The 24111-nt window shown below is 38.0% G+C and overlaps 1 protein-coding gene across 1 annotated transcript in view; it reads right to left on the bottom strand.

The window, feature by feature from the left end:
• SORCS2 (sortilin related VPS10 domain containing receptor 2) overlaps positions 1-24111 on the bottom strand; it is a 2271537-nt gene that overhangs the window by 737525 nt on the left and 1509901 nt on the right. Inside the window, exon 9 of the mRNA XM_044063564.1 lies at positions 12597-12743. Coding sequence (XP_043919499.1) covers positions 12597-12743 — 147 coding nt within the window. The remainder of the gene's footprint in view (positions 1-12596; positions 12744-24111) is intronic.

Genomic DNA, 24111 nt, shown 5'->3' on the forward strand with positions numbered 1-24111 from the left:
GTGGGATTCAGGCTTTATGGCTTAACCCATAACGTAATTTAATTGCAAGAATATTTTGCAAAGTCAGTTGGATTAAGAATAACCTCTTCACTTCCAGTATATGCTGTTACAATGTAAACATTTAATTCAGTTACAATAATACATGTACATTTATTTTCCCACCAGCAGGACACACTGTTGCTGCAAGCAAATCTCACAAATACATTTTCAATAGAAGCATCTGTACAAATCAGTCTGATATGCAAATGACATGTAATTATTTACAAAATTCCAGCTAGCTGTGCTGACATATGTTACAAATCCACTGGTCTATTTCTCCTGGCATGGCTGGCAGTACCTCCTATCATCACACCCACAAATACCAGAACAAGGAATCTAAATCTTCTTCAGCAGAACAATAAAACAAGGTGTAGATTCATTGCTCAGCTTATCCCTCATCTCTGTAATAGTCTCCCCTGCAGAAAAGACAGTACAATACACTTCCTTTAAACATAACCTGGAAAATTAGAAGGGTGTTCATAAATTCACAACAGGCTTGACTGGCCAAGCTCTTTCTGAAAGAAGAGGTACAGTCTAGGGTGGGAAATGACAAGGGGTATTAGTCTCAAGGCTTAGTAGCTTGGAATTTCCTAAAATCCTATGAATTCAGATTGACTGGGGTTAGCTAGGTTGCCTAAGTCTGCATAAATTATTTCTGCTGTGATACATTCCATGGCTTTGTATATAAGACTGGTGAGGCTGAAGGGTCTTTAATTACATGGGCCTGTAGAGATCCAGCCTTATGTAGAGGTGAGCACTCCAACTGTATAGCTTCATGTTCATTTTGGGGTGAGGTCACAGTACCGTCATGTAAAGTACAGGTGGCTGTCAGCCAAAAAGTGATACAAGCCATGCCACTGTGTGATCAGAATGGAACTTTGGTGTCTGTGTCATTTCCTGGTCCTCAACCACTGCATCAATGCCAGCATCAGTTTTTGTGTTCTATTCTAGCCTCTACAGGTGTCACTGTAGCAGTGTTCTATCCTCTCAGTACACAACAAAAGACACAACAAAGTGAACATGCATAGATGTACTAAACGTATGACCCTATGGCATGCATACTAATGGTGCCCATACATGATGTAATATGCAGTGCTAGCCTACCTCTGCTGCCATATAAATGTGGCTGGATGCCAGATGTTCCTACAACAAAACATCATCAACATATCCTGTAGTAAGCCTGCAGTCTTTGTGCAGTGTTGCTGTACAGACATTTGCTGAATGTGATACTTCCCTGGTGATCATCCACTGAGATGTGTGAGTGTGAGTGTGTCCTCATGGTAGTGTTCACACCACCAGGGATAAATGCAGAATCAAGAATCATTCCCCTTCTTTAGAGAAAAAAAAGACATCTTCCTTTGTTGCTCAAGTGTTAACTTCTCGAGAGTTATGGAATTTGTATTTGCCTTAGCATGGTGTAGCATGCTAGCAACATGCTTATGGAACTACTGAAATGTGCAGTCCCTCCCATCCCCAATGGTATTTATTTTCTAGACTATTGTGTGCTGCACTTGAGTCCATAAAGTCTGGTCAGCATCCCTTCTCCCAAAATGTGGCATCCATGTGATCTGAGTACCTATAGCAGGGCATTATTTTCATCAGGACTGACAATGACTAGTCTCTCTGTTGCCTAACACATCCTCCAGGTATGCAAACACATGTGAACACATGACACAGAGCAACAGAGTATACATTGCTGGGTCTAGTGAGATGACAGTTACAGACAAAAAAAATAACCTAATTATAGCATACAATATTCATTTATTTTATTTATTTTACATTTGTTAACCGGGCTAGTCCAACTGGATACATGTCCATTTTCAGTAGAGGTCCGGGGAGATAAGCTCCACATTAAGTAAATAATACAGATCAGCATAAAAGAAAAAAGAAGAATTTTCAAATAAGAACTTAATATTGAGAGAAGTGAGTACAGAGTTTATGACAGGAGTACAGTACTATAGAGAAAGAGAGTACAAGCACAGCAGTACAGTACTATCGATACAAAGTCTAACAGAAATACAGTCCTGTTTACATAGTAAAGGGTATGACATTAGTGAGTACAGAGTTTAATACAGCAATATAGTACTATTTACATGGTAAAGGGTATGATATTCAACATACTGTATGTTAGGAATGAAGGCACAGATTTAAAAAGTGAATTCAGGTAGTCTTAAAGTATAACTTAACGCACAAGAAGAGTTTGTGCATATGCATTTAAAACAGAATGTTATACTCATAGTAAAAAGATAGTTAGTCTGCATACAGATGGTAGAGTTTTGCTAATAGCTGAATGAGTATACAAAGATCAAATACAGTGATATTTCCCTGGGAGTAGGAAAGTAAAACAGGGGGGTTAAGTGAAAGATTACTCATTCCACACTATGGGTTTTGGGTGCAAGGTATACAGTGATGTTGTACTGGGGAGTATCAGTCAGGGTTAGTACAAGGGCATAGCCATTGTGTTTTTAGGAAGATTTTTAGTTGCTTTTTGAAGAGTGGTAATGATGACTGAGATGCAAGTATGCTGGGAAGCCTATTCCAAGTCTTCCCCACAGAATTTGAGAAAAGGTAATCACCTGCTTTGTTGTGGGATTTCTGGATGATGACCAGTAGTTTATTTGCTGAGTGAAGAGTAGTAAGATTAGAGTAGGGAGAGATGAGGCTACTGAGAATAGGAGTATTACTAGGATGGTACAGAATCTTATGCGTAATGGTGAGTTGTTGAAACTCTAGCTTATTTTGCATTTCTAGCCATCCTAGCTGTTTGAGATTTTGACAATGGTGAGTTCTAAATGGGGAGCCAGTAGCAAATCTGGCAATATTGTTATAGGAAGTGATAAGCTTATTAAGGTTACTTTTGGAAAGATTAGTATAAATGGGGGAGGCATAGAGGAGAGTAGAGATCAGATGGGTCTGGGCAATGGTAGTTTTGGCTTCAGGGGTAAGGAAAGGTTTTATCCTATATAAGGAACCAAGTTTTCTGTTTACTGTTTTAATAGTATAGTTGATGTGTGAGTCAAAGTTAAGGTTGTGGTCAATTGTTATACTTAAGAGTTTGGTAGTAGGGTCAGGAGCTATAATTGTACCATTATTGGATGTAATAGTGACATGTAGTGGGGTGGATTTTAGAGTTGGAGTAAATAGCAATAGTTTGATTTTTTTGGCATTTAGGAAGAGGCATCGTTGTTGGAACCAGTTTTCCACTAGGTTAAATACTGTTTGGGTGATGGACTGGAGTTCAGAAGCAGGTGGGGCTTTACAAATTAAAGTGGAGTCGTCTGCATATTGTATGCAGGTAGCCAGAGGTAGGTTTATACTAAGGTCATTTATGAATATAGAGAAAAGTAGAGGTCCGAGGATAGAGCCTTGAGGGACACCCAGGGTAATAGGGAGATGTTTGGGACAGTTGATTGTCCCATAGGGCAGCCTGCTGTCTATTATGTAAGTAGGACTTAAACCATAGTAATGCCTGTGAGTCAAGTGAGAAAGATTTGAGTATGTTAAGAAGTATTTGATGATTAACCATATCAAAAGTTTTGGATAGGTCTAAGAAGAGTGCAGAGGAGAGCATGTTATTATTATGATGATGATTAATACAGCCTGTAAAGGACAGGAGAGCAGTGGTGGTACTATGGAAAGGTCTAAAACCATGCTGACAGTCAGAAAGTAGGTTATTTTCGAGAAGGTGGTCAAGAAGTAGTTGCTGGATGCATTTTTCCATGATCTTGGCTAGAGGAGAAAGAAGGGCTATTGGTCAAAAGTTAGAGAGTACAGTTGAGTTACCACCTTTGTGGAGTGGGATAATGTGAGAAATTTTCCAGAGAGAAGGAATGTAACCTTCAGTGAGTGTTCTGTTAATTAGGATAGAAATGGGATAGGCTAGTACTTTAGCTGCAGATTGAAGGTATTCAGCAGGTAGGAGATCAGCTGAGGGAGTGCATGGTTTAAGTTTATGAAGTAAAGTATAGATGAGGGATGTTGGAACAGGTTTAAGTTGAAAGGTCGAGGGTATGCTTGGTAGGGAGGGTGAGAGGATAGAAGTAGTATGAGGTAAGGTGTTTGCTAAAGATTGGGTTGTTTCAGCAAAGAAGATATTAAAAGCATCAGCAATCTGGTTGGCAGTGTGAAGAGAGAGATCTGATGGGGTTGGTGTTTTGGAGTGGCCTGGGTATAAAAGTCTATTGATGCCTGACCAGAAGGTTTGTGGATTTTGTTGTTGCTTTTGCTGGAGTTTAAAATAATAGTTTTTTTTTATCCAGAAGTATTGATTTTTTTGGTAGCATTTCTTAGCTGTCTGAAGTATTGATGATCAATTGGGTCTTTAGTATTTCTCCATTTGGACCAGATTTTATTTCTTAATCGGATTTGTTGCCTAGTCTCTTTAGTGAGCCATGGGGCTGCTTTACTTCTAGTTCTTATTGAGCATGAGGGGGCATGGTATTCCAATATTTGTAAGAATTTAGAGTTAAAATAGGATACTGCTTCCTCAAGAGGGAGTAGTTTTAAGGGTGACCAGTTACAGGCTTGAAGTTCTGCCTGGAAGTTTGATGGATTGAAATTTTTTTTTTGTTCCGGGTGGTTTTGATGGTAATTTGGTTTGGGATAAAGGTTTTTTGTCTAGTTATATAGGTAACTGAGTGGTCACTGATGTAATCAGGAAGGATACCTACTTCGTAAGAGAGAGGATGGCTGTTAGTTAGGATCCAGTCTAAGGTACTTTCTTTTACCACTGGGTTTATGGATTCTGGTAGGGGAGGTAATTAATTGGGAGTAGCCATAAAGGTTTATATGGGTTGTGGGTTTGTGTGAAGTACAGATGTTCCAGTCTATATTAATGTCACCAAGTACAATGGTTTCATGTGGGAAGGATATAGAAAGCCAGCAGAGAATACTTTCTAGGATGCTGATGTTATTGCCTGGAGGTAGGTAGGCGCATATTATATATATATATATATATATATATATATATATATATATATATATATATATATATATATATATATATATATATATATATATATATATATATATATTTATTAGCATTAACCTGGAGCTTGGAGATAAGTATTTCACCATTGTTATTTAGAGGTGGTTGTACTTCTAGTGAAGTAACCTGTAGCATGGATTTGCATAGAATTGCTACCCCACCACCCTTTTTGGAGATTTGGTCTTTTCTAAGAATATTATATCCTGGAGGAGTTATTTCATTGTCCTTTGTTACTGGCTTGAGCCAGGTTTCTGTTAAGCATAAGATATCAAATGAGTGTGTATCAAGTAAAGCATGAAGTTGGCTAACTTTATTGTTTAGGCTCCTTATATTGAGATGAGCTATGAGTAGAGAATCTGGTGTTTTGCAGGCAGTGCAGGGTGAGGATGGATGTGGTGGGAGGGGGTTTATAGGGGTAGTGCTATTTGGTCCTGGGTTGGGGTGAATGACCCCATGAAGGAGAGATAGTTTTTGAGTACTATAAGAAGGTTTTAGAAGTTTGAAGAAGTTATTTTGTGATTTCCTATATTTGAGGTAAGTAAAATGGGCTACTCTGTGATACTTTGGTGTGAGATAATTTGAGGTAGATGTTATGTTGGAATGGCTGTGGAAGGAAAGCTGACTTAATAGTAATGTTTGTTTTAGGGGTTGGTGAGTTGTGGTATACTGTAGAGTTTCATAGCAGGTAAGTATATAGGGTATTGAAAGAATGGAAAGTGTTGTATGTGAAATAAATAGATTTAAAAGTCTGGGTTTGATAGTTAAGGGCATGGTGAGGGAAAGTACAGAATATAGTCAGATGTTTGTAGATAGGTAGAGTGATAGTGTAGAGTATAGGAATGTTTAAGGAGTAATAGAGATTAGTTTCAGTATGGGAATGGGTGTGAAGGTGTTTAAACTATAATGAGTGCTTGACAGCTATTGGATAGTCCAGAATTGGGTGTGGCTCATGATGTTTAAGTGTAGGACCACTTTGGTTGGGTGGGAATTGGGGGTAGGGTAGGGGAGCGGAGTGAGCCTGCAGGGCGAATGGAGCGGGTTACAGCAAGTAAAGGAAGATTCTATGGAGACAATTAGAGAACAGCAGATTCCCGAGGCATTCAGAAAGTACCAGGTAAGTAGAGTGAGGGAAAGCAGTTGAGAGGCAAAAGGAAAGTGGAGTGGTAAGAATACAAAATGTAGCACGATGGTCAGGAGAGAAAGTTAAGAAGAGTGCAATACAACAGGAGGATTAGCCACTAGTCAAGGGATGAAACAGAGTGTAATCTGAGAAAGATGTTAGGGAAGGGGTGTAAGAGTTGTAGCCCAAGGCTGAAGTAGGGTGCCACCTAGTGGACAGAGAGTAGAATACAGTAAGTTATCAGTAATAACATTAGTTGGTAAAAGAGGTTGAGATAGTACAGTTCAAGGGGAGAAAGTTAGCAGTAGATTCAGGGAAAGTATGGCTGCTGGCTTCCTGACCCGGTATCTTAGGTACGTTCTACACTTGGTAAAGTACAAAACAAAAAGTAAGCTTAATGGTCAGGCCTAGGGTGGAACATACTTTCTAAATCCCTTTGGTTACTGGGAAAAAGTTTTGGGGTAGCAGGTTTCTTTGACCTGACGTTGGGATGGCTGAAAGAGAATGTCAGGGGTCCTTAAAGACCACGCAGGTCCCTTAGAACAGGAATAGTAGGTAGAGAGCTAGGAAAGATTGGAAAAAATAACAAGTATGAGTTAGGTGTTATGGCAACATTAATGTCAATTGTACTGTTAATACAATCATGGTAAAGACACAGTTATAACAGTAATATATACAAATTCAGGATGATATGGTTTCAGTCTTGAGTTGGCACTTTCAGATAGTAACAGAAAACTTTAAATAGGCAAGCAGTGATGTACAGGCACATGTGACTGGTGAGATTCCCTTCTACTTACAAATTGTAAGAGTACTACAATGTAAACTAAAGCCTTCTTGTGCATGACATAAAGACCATTTGCAATTGCATATAGTTAAATAGATGGCAATCCAATAATCTCAACAAGCTTATTCTGACAATATACACTAATATGACAGTATGTAAATACTCTACAAAGTCCTAGTTTAGTACTAGTTCTCATGAAAATGTGCAGGTAACAGCTACCTGAAGCCACTTGTTTCTCCCACAGAGGTTTACCTACCGTACACAGGATAACAACAAATTAAAAGTTCAAATAGCAGGGTAGAAAAGACCACTCAGCATCAGGTCTATTGCCAGGAAAGGTAGACATTACCAATGTAGAGACTATCGCTAATTTAAAAAAAGCAATCCAAGCTTTCATGGTGCAGCTATGGGGTATGCCATACAATAGACAGAAACAGGAATAAATGCTGTAGTTGTGCTTGCAACACATTATATATATATATATATGTATATATATATATATATATATATATATATATATATATATATATATATATATATATATACACACACTTCTCCAAGTGTTCCACACCTTTTGTATGACCAACAAATATGCATAGGGTATAAGCAGTCACCCCCACAGTCACCATTAGCAGACAACTTGGCAAACACCCTTGACACAGCCCTCTCCTAGTATGGTGGAGGGGGTACAGCTTTATTGATAGGCTGAAGTACTCAACACCATAGATTACTGTTTACATTAGATTATAATATACCTCACCATACATTGCAACAGCTATGTACAGGGACAAGTTGTCTTGATATTGTGGGCTACCTTGTAGCCAGTAAAATCGACATACAATATACACACAGACATATATTCCTATTATTAGACTTTTAGAGAAATGTACATGTCTACATGGCTTTCTACAGATCCAGACAGTGCTGTTGTTCTTACTAATACTGCTGCATAAATACCCAATATAGATTCTCCAATCAGCAGATCATAGCATAGAAAATGGCAGCATACCCCTAAAACAATGCAATTCTATTCCTGTTTGTGTGAGAAGCAGGCATACTAGCCAGACTGTATGAATGCCTATGAAATTATTTTTTAAGCAGAGATATATCTAGTTCATCTTGTGTCCTAGGCAGTTCCCCTTACTGGTACCCACTCAGTCCAAACTCAAGAAGTCAAAAAAAAAAAAAGAAAAAGAAAAAAGGTTGAAAAGTATTAAGAAAAGATATTTCACATTACATACTAACTGTAGTGAGCACACACACATTTATGTTTGTAAAACTACAATATTCCCCTTGTCTCATAAGTACATGCTAGTTTTCCAGACCTATAGCATTGGCACCTGACAGGCTCACCTTTAACAGTGTGTGCTTGGAACAGCTTCACTCTCCTCTCTGCCCTAGGAACAGTGCTGCTTTAAAGTGCAGCTTGCTGCCTATTGTCAGATCAAAGAACTTATAGTAGTGAACTTGTGCTAGAGATCTGCATAAGTGGACATTTTATGCTGCTTTGCAGGTACATGTTGTTCTATCTATGTTTCTGAAATCAGATTTTAGGTGAAACTCTCAGGCTTCCATTTTGTTGCTTGTGAAAGTGACAATATTTTCACATGAAATTCAGGAAAATAGCAGCTTCTGCTAGTACTAACCTGAGTACATCTGCATGACACACTGACAATAGCACAATCATGGTCAATCTTGCCTTTGGCCATTTCAGAAAACACTGTCGGGTTCCTAAGTTGGAGCCATCAAGAGTGTTGATGCCTGCTATTCCCTGACTGTAGAGCTGTACCCTGCAACAGATATTACCAGTATGGGGAGCAATGTAGACAGTGTTATGAGGACCTGTGGCACAGGAACTCTGTAAATCTCTGTACCTGGGAAACAGAGGTAAAGCAGCAAGTAGATAGCCTTGTACTAGCTGGTATTTGTCAATATCAGCTTAGGAAAGTTGTATGGGCTACTATGTACATATTCAGTGTCAGGTGGATGTGGTGGTGGCAGTTATGTGGTATGCAAACTACATTTAATGCTGTATCCATAAACAACAAATCTCCAGACCAGATAATCCAAAGAAGATTTATTAAACTCGCTCTCTTAGTGTCTCGGCTAACCAGCCTTTACAGAGTATGAAAACATCAAAGAAAACAATCAGTTAAATACTACCAGTTAAAAAGCATTATATAATTATTCAATTAATCAATTAATTAGTTGAACACACAAAACCCAGATGGAAGGTAGCTGGAATGCAGTCGTTACTATAGTTGAACAAAATAAAATAAAGCAACAGCAGTAAAGAATCCACTAGTTTAATAAAAAAGTGTATTGTTTCGCTTTAACTTTTCTTTCCTCATCTACCTTATAATATGCTTTATCTATTTCTTGTTTAGGGTGACCTCTACTCAAAAATCCTGTTTTAGGGATAGAACATTCATTTTTATATGTTTCCTCTTGACAGCATAGCTGTGATACCTTCATTGCCTGCCCTTTAACTATATTTGAAAAAATGTGCTTATTATCGTACCTAGTCCAGTGCAAAAATGTTGGATGATAACATTGTTTTCTATGAAGTTTAGCTGCCCATCCCTCATCTACCTTATAGATGGTGACATCCACAAAATCTATGTTATGTGCAGAATAGCTCATTGGGAACTGCAAAAAATCATTGGTGTTATTAAGGAATTTGGAATTATTTTTATGATGCTACCCACTGCAGAAGTTCCAAAAGTGATAGCACTTTTACCGTGTAGCCCTAATGACAATAATAATACTATATGTAGAGGAGACCACATAAATAACATGTTTCAAACTCAGAGTGCTAGTTCTGTGTACACTTGTTACAAAATAGGGAATGTCAACTCTGCCCCATATACAGATAAAACCATGATTATGACTCTGATGATCTTAGTACAATTAACAGCCCTCCTGATGGAAAAACTGGTGAGGGGAGATGGAGAGGAGTACATGCTCACTTCTCTTTCAGTGGAATAGGGAGGGTGCACATCGTTGGTGTGCACTTCCCATGTTATAATCCTTGTTGGAGACTGGAGACCACATGAAAGAGCTTGCTTTAATGTGGAGAGGGCGTTGTGAGTAGCTATATCATTTCTGAAAGTAAGCAAGTAACATGCCATCACAAAGCCCCATTGCATCCTGAACAATAAATATGCTATTGGACGTGTGCTGTGGGAACAGCTAATGTTCAAACAGATAAAAAACAAAGCAGCTCCCTGAGAAGAATGACATTATCCCCTGCTGCTCAACCCCTCACCTCAGTGAAGAAGGAACAGGACTTAATACTATCACTCCCAATGGAATGAGCAGTTTAGGTGGAAGGAAGCTTGATGGTCACCCAGGAATAGGCAAAGACATGTTCCCTAGGCATAATGAGCATACAATGTCTGAAAGGCCAAAGTAATATAAAAGACACAAAACATCCACCAATAAATACAGACTCCTCTTCTGGAAATGACATCATGGAGAATGTATAGAGTCTTAACTCATTCACCAAACCTTCTGACTGCTGGACTACTCTTTACAAGAAGACCATTATATGTCCACTTTTTTAGCTTGATTTGATAAGTTTGTCACTAATGTTCTGGTGGGCATACCTACAAAAAATCATTTGGAAGATATTTGCCTTGTACTGCTTATGTCAGAAGTTACATTTTGTGGGTTCTTCATATCTGAGACACATGAATCCAGTCCCCATGAAGACAAAACAGACAAACCAAAAAAAAAAATACTTATAATTTTGGAGTGCTCATAAAAGAAAATTATGCTGTGTAACATAGTTACTAGGCACAAAAATATTGTCCTTTGCATTTATTTTTTTCTTGTCTGTACATTCTAACCTTTTTAACTACAGTCTCTTATTGTATTTCTACAGGACCCCTCTGCAGTGGCCCAGCAGGCTTATCCCACTTAAAGAAATCTAAAGAAACATATATCAATTACAATGGATGAAGCATTGTAGTTATAAATAGAAAAATATATACTGTATATTGCAGAAGGGATACAAATGCCATATAGATTTTGGGAAAAAGTAAGAGCTATATTCATTAAATGTTTCAAAGATGGAATGATATTTGTGGCCTTCACGTGGCAGTATGCATGCCACTTTTCAAATGGATAATAAAAATAAGAGCGCAGTGGTTTAGCAAATTAGTATATGCAGGACAAACAAAAAGGAATTTTCCACTTTCAACACTGAAATCAAATGATTGCAAATAATTTGACTGAGACTTTTTTTGCAACAATCAACCCCCTTTACCCCCCCCCTTTGTGGGTGCACATGCCACACCATTCTAGGTAAAATATTTTCATTAAGAGGTTGAATGGCATTCAGCTAAGACAGAGATATTTCATTTTTCAGGGGAATTAGGATTTTTCTTTATTACAAGGCTCAGCGAATTGAAGAGAGGAGTACTCTGGGAAGGATTGATTGGGACACAGCCATCATGTGAGTAGCTGCAGTTCTATAAAATGTATAATGTGGTGAATTTCCAGTTAAACCATTTTCAGACCTTTTGTTTCAGTTAAACTGTATTTAGTTTTTTGGCATTCATTTTCATTTCACAGAGACTTATCATATGAGCAGGGGTTTCTGTCTTTGATTTGTACTGTTCATATTCCTCCTCTAGCAAGCCCAGATTTTCTTCTAATGTTTTATTGTCACTGACTGCAGCAGTCAGTGGTCTGAAATATGAGAAAGACACTCTCTTGGCTCTATTAAAGAAGTAAATGTTGGCGGACAAACTTCCAAATGAAATAATGAGCCATCAATAGGACAAGCATTACCATCAAATAATAGGAGTATGGAACAGCTGGCTGTGGCAAAATGCATTGCGTTAAATGAGTCATCAGAAGCAACAAAAACACATACTCCAGTGAAGGAATACAAGGCCATTATGAAAATGCATCCAGCCAGTAAAAGTTTTCAAAGTGCACATTGTCTTTGATATTACAATCCCAGATGGAAATCTTGGAATAAGTCCCACAGAGCTAGGCTACATAATGTACCGGGATGCAGTTCTCTGAGATATTAAAAAAAAACTCTTCCAAACCAAGACATTTTAGTAGATTTCTGTGTTAATAGGAAAATAAAACCTTTAGGTAAAGTGTATTTTCACTGTGTTTCAGATGGTGTTTCTTTTTCCCAGTAGAATACTAATTCTGTGTTTATAAATTTACTATACCTGTTGTATGCTTATTCTTCCCGATTAGGCAATGCAGGCTTATGAGAAGAAACTGTGAAAGATCACAGTGACACACACTAAGGCACTCCTGCTTCTACTTTGACTATACTAAATTATACCAAAATCCCATAACATTTTCTTAAAATGCTTGTATTTAACATGCAACCTACATGGAGACATTAGCAACACTAATTCCCCAAGAAATACTCACATAGCTAAAAAGCATTCACTGCCATTAATAAACAAATAGCACATTCTGGTGATAGAAAGAGCTGAAAAAGAAATGTTCGATCAGATACCATAGTGATCTCCTGCCTGTTTAAGTAAAACGATTAACCCTTACAGATGCTTCAGTTAAATATAAAACAGATGAGCACATGGAAACATATGAAGATAACATGACAAAAGACATGGGCTTTTACAGACTTCATCTAATGCCATTTCTTGGATCATAGTTTTCTGCATACTTACTGATTTGCATGCTACTGGCTTTCCATTCATATCAGTTGTTGGTGGATTCAAGAAATCCCAGCTGCGCCCTTTGTTATATGTTATAAGGGTTGTCACTCTGTTGTCAATCTTCTGATTAGCCAGAAAAACACCTTTAATGCCTCTGACCTGAAATACAGATGAAAATATCACTGTAAAAATACATGCAGAAATGTAGTAACAGAAAATTCATTTTACAGTTCAAACTCTTATATATTCATGAGAATACAAAGATATATTGTAAGAGAAGTTAAAACTCATTTGGTTCATCCTTAACCTCTTGATTCCCTACTGATAATATATATACCAGACAGGGCCACCAGAAAACTGCAGAAAATATTTCTGATGATGTGGACTAATATGGGGGATATTTTGGGGTGGTTGTTGTCAATGTTCTTATCATTTAAATAGATCATACCACCATTATATGCAGAGCTGGGTCATCATTATGTTTTTTCCCTATTTGTAACATATTAACTGTATGTACTCAAATAATAGTGGTATACGTTATTTTGTGTGTATATTTTTATAACAGCATGTGGCTTATAAAAATACTTCAAGTTACAGTATGATAGAGAACTGCCTTGATGTTTAAAATAACAGTGAATGTTGTTAACTGGAACTGCTCAGAGTTTGGTGACTTTAGCCAGAGATCTGGAATGCATCTAAACTGAAATCCAAGGCATCCACTACAAACAACTGAAAAATAAGTATATCTAAAGCCTGTATTGCACGTTGTTAAGGGTATTTATTTGTATTGCTGCTTCATTTTTGATTGCATCTGCATTTTTTTTCTGCACTTTGAAATTCTGTACTACTGCCTTATATAGCATAGGCTAGAGTTAGACTTGCAGAATCTAGACTGCTTGCCATCACTGGGCTCTAAACCAGCCATCTTACATTAACAGGGCCTCCCTGCACCCTTGTGGCAGAAGTGTGTACCTCAGGTTCCAGTGAGTTGGGGATTGCTGGAGAAAGGCTCAGTTTGGGGCGTTCCCATTGGTAGTCTGTCTCAAAAATGTTAAATTTCACCCATATGCCTCATGTTTACTCTCAGTTAACCAGAGCTGCTCAGACTTTGGTGAGTTTAGCCTGAAATGACAATCAGTGTCTCACCAAATAAGCTCCTAAGGCAAAAACACTTCAAAACCTAATGTCTTTGTCAAAGGAGATTCCATAGGGAAACAGACAGATGTCACCCTCACCATGCTGGACAAGGAGAAGATCACGGTCAGCTGCCTATCGGGTGGCAGGATCTGTCAGATCATGCATGTACTCAGGTCACTCAACAACTATTATTATGCCTTGAGATGTACTCCCTGAACTATATGTAGAGAGACATGACTGAACTCTCAGATTATGTGTCCCAGGCAGGTTTGCCCCTAGCTCTAGACAGTCTTTTACCTTCATCCAGAATGATGCCACAATATAAACAAAATTAATGACTTCAACAATTGGCTCAGCTTCTGGTGTCATTCCAGGGGGATCCAGTATTTGTCAACCTGAGAAGACATGGTCAACAGGCCACGCTGGTTTGCCAGAGATGGTCTGCACCTGTCTCCCCTAGGCTTTTGGACACTGGCTAAGGTGCTTGCTCCCCATAGTGCCGCTAGACAATATCAAAATGACAAAATTTCTGACATAGCAAAATCCACTCAAGACAAACTCAGGGTTCTGCTGCTTAATTCTAGGAGTTTAAATATGAAACTGCACTCCCTGGAAGCATTCCTCATCTTGGAAGATGCTGACATCTATGCAGTCACTGAAACATAGATGAAGGCCTCATAGAGCACCTCAGCTGTGCAAGGCTACAATGCCTTCCACACATTCAGACCTCAGAATGAGCATGAAAGAATCAAAGGTGGAGGTGTATCCATCTTCATTAAAGCCAAGAACACCTCAAGATTGGTTAAACAATATGACTGACTCAAATTACTCCATGCAAAATTAACTAAAGGCAAAACACCATACTGCATCATTGCTAGCTATAGGTCTGCCTCCATCAACCAAGAAAAGCACAATGCCTACCTGGATTTACTGGAGTTACTCACCATACAGCCCAACACCTTAGTCATGGGAGATTTCAGTTATACCACCAATGACTGTGTAACATACACTTGCCCAAAGGTTCCACAAGGGGAGCCAATGTCCTTGACAGAGTACTGACCAACATGGGTGGTCAGTGCACTACCTCCTGTGTTATGTCCTCCTTGGTAAGTTCAGACCATAAATCAGTCTCAACGAAGTAACTATTAGACCTTACACACCCAAAGGAGCAAAAAAACTAGGGAACTTCTCCAAAGCAAAGTACAGCATACTAAGTGAAGGTATAAAAAGTTTATACCCCCTGCAATCACAGGTAATAATGACTCCTATGCAGAGATGTATACAAGTGCCCTGTATAATCACCTTAGCAACTGTATAGATTCAGCTCTGCCTGACTGGATTAAAACCAGGCCCTACCAATCAAACAAGCCACCTTGGTGGACATCTGGTGCAACAAAAGGAAGAAACTGATGTTCAAGAACAAGAGGCAACTGCCTCTGAGAGGAAGAAGTCCCTCCACAGATTGAACAAGCAAATCAGAAGCCTTGTAAAGTCCTCTAAAGCTAATAATGAAGCTAAAATAGCATCCCTAGAAAAAGGACAATCATATGGCATTCTTTAACTACATCCAAAAATCTAAAATGGAGTGCCCAGCTATGTTCCGAACTGGTAGCAGATGGTACCACACACACTATACTGGCGGAAATTGTCAACTTGCTAGCTGACAGATTTGGTGCAAACTTCACCCACTTGTCCCACCAGCCATACCCCAAAGCATACCTGACACCAGGTCTCTACTTAGTATCTTTAGAGATAAAGTTATATCTGCACTCTCCAAGGCCAAAAACACTGGCTCAATGGGACCAGATAACATGCCAGGTTTATTACTAAGCAATCTAAAACAGGACCTATCTGACTCACTTGCCATTCTTTTTAACCATATCCTGAGAACTGGCTTTGTACTAGCAGAATGGAGAACAGCAACAGCAATCACCTTGCATAAGGGGGGGGGGCATCAACTGACCCTGGGAACTACAGAGCCATAAGTCTAACCAGTCTCATCTGCAATGCCATGGAAAGGATCATCATGGACCTTATCAACAAGGACATAGGTGACCTTCAAACTCTAGACCCAAACCAGTTTGGTCTCGGTAAGGGTAGATCATGCATACTGAACCTGGTAGACATCTTCGAGAAAGTCATCAAAACCCTGGATGAAGGTAAGACAGTGCATACTACTTATCTGGACCTAGCCAAAGTCTTTGACACAATCCCCCACTTGGGTATCATTGAAAAACTCTCCCGGCTATGTGTTAACTCTTACATCACTAGCTAACTGGCTCACCAGCAGAACACATTCTGTCAAAGTTGGTGACTCTACCTCTACCAGTAGACCAGTCACCACTGGGGTATTGCAAGGATCTGTACTGGGCTCTTTACTATTTGGAATCAATTTCTCATAAGTCCAGGCTAAAGTAGATGGCATTTAGCTTACTAAATTCACTGATGATCGTAAACTAGGTGCAATCATTAAGTCCCCATCGATGTTAACATATTACAGGAGGGGCTAACACAAACAAATGACTGGTGCCAAAGTTATGGTGTAAAATTAAATGCAAAAAAGTGCACTGTTATTTCATTTGGAAAAGCAGAATTCCCCACTAATTACAATATTGTCAGCACCCCTCTAAGTTCAAACCCAGTGGTGTGAGATCTGGGAACACAGGTCAACAGCAATCTGAAATTTGACCAACAGGTTTCCACATTGGTAAGGAAAGCTTTCTACATTGTGCATCTCATAAGTAAAGGCATTACATCCAGGTCTAGGGATATTATGACCCATGGCTAGGTTTATATGCTCTAGGGTAGCTAGTCTAGTAATCTCCTATGAACCTATGAACAAATTACTTTTATATTATCCAACCCAAAATGTTTCTTACTCATTAACCATAAATTAAAAAACTTGCAAAAAAAATATGTTTTTCTTACCTATACTAGCATATTAGATGTTTTTGTTATATAAAAACAACAAAAATGATAATTGCAAGCAATATTTGCACCTTTGTCTTATTAACCTCTAGCACCTTTGCTCAGTGCTTTAAAGGGATATTTTGTTGAAGGCATTGTGCCAAATACAATGTTCAAGATATGGCCCATTCTTCCTGGAAGAAAAAACAGGTCAGGGCTGAACTTGCCGGTATCCATAAATTATCAAGGTTAGTTTTGAAGGAGGCAAGAATGTCATTCTGCTTAACTTGAAGGGGCTATTTTTTCTGCAAACGGGGCACCCTTTGGATAAGGAATATATCTTTTTAATGTGTTTTATTTACATGTGGTGGAGATTCAGATTCTTGGCTTGGATGATGGCATAGTTGTTCATGCTGTGAACAAATAAAAGATCCTTTAGGGTGATGTCTTTAATGATACAGAATGCCAAGCACAGATTGCTATGCTGACTATAGAATTAGGGCATCTAGTCTGCCTTGGTAGCTAGAGATGTTTAGGTCAATAATCTTTTCTCATGAGGAACATTTCCACCCTATATAGATGCATGATATGTTTGAGAAATACAAAAAGCATTACACTAAATAACTGGTCTGTTTCAGTACAGTATAGAGGAACAATAATGATCTTGAAATACACTTGGAATTCAGTTGTACTAAATAGAAGGATTTTCTAACTACTGTTGCAAAATAGTAATCAAAGGTGATGGAATTATTTAGCCAGATGCTGAAATCCCTGGCTAACATGCCTGTGTGACAGGGGTACTGGCTATGTTGTAAATTGCAGTTTAAGGGAGTGTTTTTTTTTTTTTTTTTTTTTTTTGCATTTAGTTTGAGCCTTTTCCCTACTATGGACTAGTTTTTGCAGAACTCCTGTATCAGAGGGGGAATTTAATGTAATACCCGATTTGCAGTCATCATTGAATTTGGCTAGCCATAGGTCAGGAGTTGCAGTATGGAGGTCAGAAAAGCATAGACTAAAAAAGAAGCATTCCAGTACTGAGCCCTGTGGTACTTCACTAGTTGCATTCTTACTTTCCGAAGTGGGACACGCCACTTTAATTCTGAGAGTTTTATCCTCCAAGCAGCTTGCAGAACATCTTACCACATAATGGTCTGCCTTTAGTTCTTTCATCTTGTTTACAATGGTAACATGGGGTACAGTGTTGAAGGCCTAGAAGTTTAAGCTCAGTAAGTATGATCTACCCTTGATAAAATGAAAAACGTGAAGGTCTAGTAATATGAAAATATTATTAAAAATATTTTAATATCATACCTGAAGAGGTCGGATATGCTTTGTCCCATGACCTTGAAAATTAGGCTTGTTAGGCTGATGGGCTGAGAGGCCTGTATTTTCTGAGGACTGTGGTGGAGCCTCCTTTGTGCAGGGACACAATTGCAGTTGTTTTCTCGGTCTCAGTGACATACACTGTGACTAGATTTATCTTAACCAAGTGCAGGAGAGGTTCAGTCAAAGTATTAATTAGCCATCTGGGTAAATTCTCTAGGCCCATAGAAGTGGTGTTTTTTAGTTTTAGGGAGTACAGCCAGGACATGTTCTATTGTGACCTTATGGCATTAATGGGACTCAGATATCTGAGGAATTTTACTGACTATTTCTGGAGAAAAAATAGCAATAAGTTTGTTGGTAAGTATGTTAACTATATCTTTAATATCAGAGTGAGCAATGCCATTTTTGTTTAATTCAGCATATTGAAAGATGTTGTTTCTCACTTTCATAATATAACTAAAGAAGTCTTTGTAGTTATTGTCAGATTCTAATGCCAGTTTCGGTTGATGTTCAGCTTGGGTGTTTCTGATGATCATCTTTACTTTCTTGCTGATCTTTTTCATTAACTCATTTAATTCTTAACAGCTGGAGGCTTTACTTCCTAACATTTTCTAAGCCAGGAAACCACTTGCTTTTTCATTGAAAACCTACTTGTTATATTTGTAATACCTGATAAATGGTGTGAGTTTGAACATTTTTTTAAATATGATAGCTATTTTATATTGTAGACAATGAGCTATACACTGGTGTTAGTATCAAAGGTCTATCAGCAGATGCTGATTTTATATTGCAGATTTATGAAAGAAAGACGCATTTTGTTTACCAAGAAAAATACCAGCTTTATGGTCAAAGAAAGGGTTACATTTGTATGTCTATGGCAGAGATACAAGATATCAGTGAGGGGAATTGTTCACTTGTTCAAGAGATTTCCATTGATGTATGAGAAGAGGGGATAACATATCATTGTTTTATGATATTGCTGAATCTATGCAAATTATACATATAACTATTTCACAATATTTCAAAACAATATTAAACTAAGATAAATGTTACTTCATAGGTATCGGTGACAACAGAGTATGTCTTCATGTTTTGTATAAGATGGCACCATTTGTTCACCTGCAGGTCACATAGCTTTTATGAAACAAAAACAGTTGTGAAAATATAGGTAATAGTCATAACTGCATTACCAAAGGAGCATTTATATCTTAGAATGTCTTATTACTACCTTTTAATAACACTTTAAAAAAAAAAACAAGTAATCTCCGTGGTATCCCCAAGTCTCAAACAACCCACTAAACAAGTATAGTGGGTCCAAAAACAAAACAGTGCAAGAAACTTATCTGTGTGGAACATTTTCAATCCATATATATTTCTAGTTAATCACTGTATATTAATCATTTCAGACAATAGTAGTAGAAGTAGCGAACTTAAACTCGTCTTAAGTCAAAAAAATAATAAAAAATATATAATTTGAAATATTGTACAGACTTACTAAGTATTTGAAAGTAATCCAAGCAAGGCAGATAGTCTGTTTCCAGTCAAAAATCCTTTATTAAGTACACATACAAGTGATCCAAGTAAAACAAAAACAGAGTAATAGTTTCCTCACAAGCTTTCTAAATATATATATATATATATATATATATATATATATATATATACTTTTTATCAGGCAAGGGAGTGGTTTATTGTGCTGTAAAACAAAGTGTTATTGGTACAAATGATAAATTCACATCCCTTCCCCCATCAGTGTGACATTCGAGCTGGTACTGTCCTACTTAGTAGCTGTCATGATAATATCACCCTTATGTACTTTAAATAAAATTTATAATGATGTGGTGCCTCTTATTTAACCAGATTATTAAGTAGTTAAAAAACAAACACCGCTGAGCAAAACAATGGAGGATTGCAGTCTCATTTAAATCACAAGTAGCTCCTAAATCCAATAGCCAATGATGTAAATAATCCAAGTGCAGGCGAGGTATGTAAAAAGCAGGTTTAATAATAAAAAGAGGTGAGCGCTTTCGCATGAGCTTCTTCAGACCTATACAACTAAACTGTCTGTAAACATCAGTTTAAAAAGCCAAAATGGCGCCAAAATCCTGTCCATTATTTAAAGGTACATGGCTCATTAAAAATATCATGTAAAAAAGTCATATATAAAATTCCTATACACCATCATAAAACAGTACGGCATTTCAAAACAAAGCCATTCATATTCATATCCATTATTGGAATAAATAAATCAAAAGTATGTGTGACAGATGGGGGGATTTTAGTAACATAACTATCAAAACATTGACAGAGCATCTATGCATATAAAGGTTCAAAAGACCCTACTGGCCACAAAGTAAAAAACTCTTCATAGCCTCTTAACATCTTTTGGACAATAACCTTCTTGATTTCAGCAGAGGTCGCAGGGGAACCCTTCCATTGAGACCTGGGGTGATATCTGCCCTAAACTTAATAATCCAATGGATTTCCCTGGTCTCTGTATAATTGTTAATGTCCCTCTCCTGTATGTCCTTGAGATCTGTTCCAAGATCCTGAACTTAAAAGGATGGTCTTGACCTTTGTCATTAGTGTGTTTGGATAGTGCATTATGTGTAGTACCTCTCCTTGTGTGGTATACATGCTCACGAATCCTATCCCTCAGTGTCCTATTGGTCTTGCCTACATAGTAGGCTGGACAGACTGTGCAGCAGGCTAGGTAAACTACATCTCTGGACATACAATTGCCCTCGTCCTGATGTAGTAAATACCGAACCATATGGATATCGGAAGACAGGGTCGGTTTCTATATATGGACAAAAATTGCATTTGTCGCATGTGGTCATGTAGGGACCCAACAAAGCAGGTGGATCATTATGGACCCTTGGGTAGCAGAGCAAACTCTTTAAGTTCTTTTTATTCCGATGCGAATCTAGGTCGAGTACCTGTAAGGCTCTTAATAGTTGGGTCAACTGATAAAAGCGTGCCAATGCTTAGAGAAAATATCTTTAAGTGTACCTACATCCCTGGTGTAAAAATGGGAAATGCAATTCCATTGTCCATATTTGAACCGCCCTCTTGGCTATCCAAGCCATCACTGGCCTCTCCAGTATATTTCAACAGCACCATCTGAGAAATATGGTTTCGCTCTGTCTATCCTCAGATCTGCAATGCCCGCCATCCCTCTGGAGATATCTAAGTGGTCATAGCCACGTTCCCTCAATTTGCTGCTAAGGTCTCCTAATTCACTTGCCAGATGACTGTCTAGGGGTGTATATCTAGACATCTGCATTGATTGTCCCTTCACTATGTTCTTGTATACATAGCCAGGATGCATGCTCGAACGATGCAGCAGTGTATTCCTATAGCAGGTCTTGCGATAAACACCCGTGTTGACTATCCCACAGGGTAATTTATCAACAGACATCTAAAAAAGGAATAGTGGTCTTCGACCAATCCATAGTAAACTTCAGAAAGGTGACAGACATGTTGATCTGTGTAAAAAAGGACTCTAATTGTATTGTAGAGTAGTGAAGGGACAATCAATGCGGATGTCTAGATATACACCCCTAGACAGTCATCTGGCAAGTGAATTAGGAGACCTTAGCAGCAAATTGAGGGAACGTGGCTATGACCACTTAGATATCTCCAGAGGGATGGCGGGCATTGCAGATCTGAGGATAGACAGAGCGAAACCATATTTCTCAGATGGTGCTGTTGAAATATACGCGGGAGAGGCCAGTGATGGCTTGGATAGCCAAGAGGGCGGTTCAAATATGGACAATGGAATTGCATTTCCCATTTTTTACACCAGGGATGTAGGTACACTTAAAGATATTTTCTCTAAGCATTGGCACGTTTTATCAGTTGACCCAACTATTAAGAGCCTTACAGGTACTCGACCTAGATTCGCTTACCGGAATAAAAAGAACTTAAAGAGTTTGCTCTGCTACCCAAGGGTCCATAATGATCCACCTGCTTTGTTGGGTCCCTACATGACCACATGTGACAAATGCAATTTTGTCCATATATAGAAACCGACCCTGTCTTCCGATATCCATATGGTTCGGTATTTACTACATCAGGACGAGGGCAATTGTATGTCCAGAGATGTAGTTTACCTAGCCTGCTGCACAGTCTGTCCAGCCTACTATGTAGGCAAGACCAATAGGACACTGAGGGATAGGATTCGTGAGCATGTATACCACACAAGGAGAGGTACTACACATAATGCACTATCCAAACACACTAATGACAAAGGTCAAGAGCATCGTTTAAGTTCAGGATCTTGGAACAGATCTCAAGGACATACAGGAGAGGGACATTAACAATTATACAGAGACCAGGAAATCCATTGGATTATTAAGTTTAGGGCAGATATCACCCCAGGTCTCAATGGAAGGGTTCCCCTGCGACCTCTGCTGAAATCAAGAAGGTTATTGTCCAAAAGATGTTAAGAGGCTATGAAGAGTTTTTTACTTTGTGGCCAGTAGGGTCTTTTGAACCTTTATATGCATAGATGCTCTGTCAATGTTTTGATAGTTATGTTACTAAAATTCCCCCCCCCCCCATCTGTCACACATACTTTTGATTTATTTATTCCAATAATGGATATGAATATGAATGGCTTTGTTTTGAAATGCCGTACTGTTTTATGATGGTGTATAGGAATTTTATATATGACTTTTACATGATATTTTAATGAGCCATGTACCTTTAAATAATGGACAGGATTTTGGCCATTTTGGCTTTTAAACTGATGTTTACAGACAGTTTAGTTGTATAGGTCTGAAGAAGCTCATCTTGCGCTCACCTCTTTTTATTATTAAACCTGCTTTTTACATACCTCGCCTGCACTTGGATTATTTACATCATTGGCTATTGGATTTAGGAGCTACTTGTGATTTAAATGAGACTGCAATCCTCCATTGTTTTGCTCAGCGGTGTTTGTTTTTTAACTATTTATCTTTGAGCTTGTTGTTCCGTTGAGCATTCACTCCACTGGTCCTCTTTATTCATTACAGATTATTAAGTAGATTATTAAGTACCAGCCACGGTGGTGCAGTGGTAGCGTTGTCGCCTCACAGCAAGAGGCTTTCCCGTTCGATTCTCGGCTGAAGCGCCTTCTGTGTGGAGTCTGCATGTCCTCCCCGCGGTCGAGTGGCATTCGAAAGACATGCGTGAATGGGTGTGCTTTCGCTGAAGGTTGGGCATTGGGCTGGCACCTCGGCACCATAAAAATCGACTGCCAATCATTAGCGGACTGGAGTTCCGCTGTGGCAACCCCTAAAAGCCAAAAGAAAAACAACAACAGCATTAAGTAGATTATTAAGTCTGTGATTTTATCCAAGACAATATACTACATGGCTGGAAATATATCAACCTTAGTCCATTTGGCAATCAAAAAATATATATAAATATATGCATATACACTTTGCATGTAAAAAATCAATTGTAAAAATCATATTCTGTTTTGATAACTTATTGTTAACAAAGATCGCTTTCGTCCTTCTAGACTTCTTCAGGTCTGTGTACAAGAACCTTAAAAACTATCTATAAAAATATTATCGTATAATTAGTTAGTATTGTTATTACACATCATTTTGAATAAAGTGGAAAAAAAGAGAACCAAATAAAAGAAAAAAATAATAAGAAAAAATGTAAGGTGATGGAAACAAAATATACACTTAAAACTGATTTAAAATGGTATTTAAAACCAACTGGTAGAATAAAATAAAACAAAATAAAATTAGTCATGTAAACAATGTGGCAATTTTCTAAGTTCCAGTACACTTTTAATTGAACATTAGTAGTTTAGTCCAGCCATGTTATAACAATACTAACTAATTATACAATAATATTTTTATAGATAGTTTTTAGGGTTCTTGTACACAGACCTGCAGAAGTCTAGAAGGATGAAAGCGATTGTTGTTAACAATAGGTTATGAAAATAGAATATGATTTTTACAATTGATTTTTTACATGCAAAGTGTATATGTATATATTTATATATATTTTATGATTGCCAAATGGACTAAGGTTGATATATTTCCAGCCATGTAGTATATTGTCTTGGAGAAAAATCACAGACTTAATAATCTACTTAATAATATGGTTAAATAAGCGGTACCACATCATTATAAATATTATTTAAAGTACATAA

Source organism: Protopterus annectens, chromosome 2.part1 (assembly GCF_019279795.1).
Source record: "Protopterus annectens isolate FY-2018-M chromosome 2.part1, PAN1.0, whole genome shotgun sequence".
Lineage (NCBI taxonomy): Eukaryota > Metazoa > Chordata > Ceratodontiformes > Protopteridae > Protopterus > Protopterus annectens.